The 2,012-nt window shown below is 47.0% G+C and overlaps 1 protein-coding gene across 1 annotated transcript; it reads right to left on the reverse strand.

Annotated features, from left to right (window-relative positions):
* Positions 1 to 495: 495 nt before the first annotated feature.
* LOC110875567 (proline-rich protein 36-like) lies at positions 496 to 1,558 on the reverse strand. The gene is made up of 2 exons (XM_022123764.1): positions 1,033 to 1,558; positions 496 to 509 (listed from the first exon to the last, which is right to left on the reverse strand). Exons 1-2 carry the CDS (start codon positions 1,556 to 1,558, stop codon positions 496 to 498), a joined length of 540 nt encoding a protein of 179 aa, XP_021979456.1.
* Between the last annotated feature and the right edge of the window lie 454 nt (positions 1,559 to 2,012).

The raw sequence follows: 2,012 nt of genomic DNA on the forward strand, positions 1-2,012 counted from the left end.
CCCTGCACTTACGTTACAACATATAAATGGCATTAGCATCTTTGCTTGAGATATCCAATTAGGTCATGGTATATCTTAATGACTTAGTATTACCATGAGGTGGATTGTTGTTGCCAGTATTGCCAGAGTTACTTCCACTAGTCCCTCCTTGAGAGGCGACGTATTGCGCGATGGCAGCAGCGATGATTTGCTGGAGTTCTGCCTCATTGGTAGGCATCGGCGTTTGACGTCTCGGCATCTTCTAAAAGATGTGTTCACGTTGGTCAGGCCATAATAAAGCGTACGTATATAATGATAGTAATAGTACATAACATCTCATGTTACAAATAGACTAATCACATAACATCCCATGTTATAAATACATCAATCACACAACATCTCATGTCATAAAACATAAATAATCGATCAAACATCATATATGATGAGAATACTGCGATTGCCATATATCGAGACCACATAGTAAAGTGTACAGGTACACAATAGTGTCATACATCATCAATGACTAAGGGCTACATCACCCCAGTCCAAAAGAATATCAAATCAGTGTCAATGCATCCATATACATTTCAACAAAAGTCAGAATCAGAATGTAGTCTCCAAAAATGCTGTGCGGTCAAAGCAATCGCCGTCTTCTCACCAACGTCTACCTGTACGGTACTGAAGAGCTCTACACTGATGGCGGTGGAGGAGGGGGAAAATGGGTGTAAAACAAACGACGCTAATGGAGCCAGTCCTCCTCCATGGCTCTCTGGGTACGCAACCAAGAAGCAACCTGCTGCTCTAGTGCCAAGAGACGTGCAGCATAGTCAGGTAACAACGGTCGAGGGTGCTGCGAAGAAGTAGGGTGGGTCTGACCCTGACACTGGCACAGCGGTGGCTGAGCTCTCTCAAGCTCCTGAATGCGCCGTGTGAGTGCATCGTGCTGGACAACAAATGACATCAAAACGTCCTCAATGGAATACCCCATATGGAAAGGATGGTAGGGGTCGGTCGGTGGCATAACAGGTGGTGACGACCAAAGGAATTGCTCACTGGCTGGATCGAAAGGTGGCAGAGAGAATGGTGGAACAGGGGGTATAGCAGGTGAAAACTGTGGTACAACTGGGATAGGTGTCGGTACGTGTCCAAAAGGATGAGCCGAAGAACCCTCTCCAGGTCGAGCTGGAGGTGTAAACTGAGGGAATGAAAAAGAGGTATCAATGTGACGTACATCGGTGGTAAGAGGGGGAACAGGTGGGAGCTCATCATCAGCATCAATCCACCCATTCTGGGTGTGCGCATACCTGGGATCAATGTGGGTCGCGAATAGTGCATGCTCGGGCTCCAGGGGAACAGGATCAGGTAGGGGAGCAACAACAGGGTCAACGGGTGCATCAGCTATGAAAGGGGCATCAACAGGGTCAGCAGCAAAATCATGGTCACCCTCTAATAGTGGAGCATCAACCGGGTGATCATCAATGGGAGGGTCAGCAATCACAGGATCAATAACGGGTGCGCCAGCATGAACTGGGTCATGCTCAAACGCGCGGTCTAGAGTGGCTACCGGCTCGGGAGCCATGGCAGGCTCGGGGTCATCGAATGCCATCTCAAAATCAAACTCAGGGTCAATGGGATCAACTGGGCCAACTGGGTTAACCGGGTCCTCCATAGGCTGATCCAGTGGTATAAACTCAATCTCCTAGTCCGGGTCGAATCCTGGTGGAAAGACAGGATCGGAATCCTCCTCAACATCATGATCTAAAGCAAAGCTCGGAGCAGGGGCAACAGAGGATGCCCTATCAGGATCTGAACCGTGGGAAAAGTGTTGCGCACTCTGAGTGTGTGACAACTCGAGTTTCCGACTTTCATTTTAGCATTTAATGCACGTTAATTGTTTAGGTTGTTTGTTTACACGACTTGCTCGTTCACAGCTGTACACGTTTATAATATGTTAAATCGTATTGTGAATTATATGATTATATGGTGTGCATGAAGTGTGTGTGTAATATATGTTTTGTATGATTATAATGTCA

The sequence above is a fragment of the Helianthus annuus genome, chromosome 16 (assembly GCF_002127325.2).
Source record: "Helianthus annuus cultivar XRQ/B chromosome 16, HanXRQr2.0-SUNRISE, whole genome shotgun sequence".
Taxonomy (NCBI): Eukaryota; Viridiplantae; Streptophyta; class Magnoliopsida; order Asterales; family Asteraceae; genus Helianthus; species Helianthus annuus.

Bases quoted from the DNA above. Each gene is read 5' to 3' on its own strand.
- LOC110875567 (XM_022123764.1), bottom strand. From the start codon at position 1,558: ATGGCTCCCGAGCCGGTAGCCACTCTAGACCGCGCGTTTGAGCATGAC.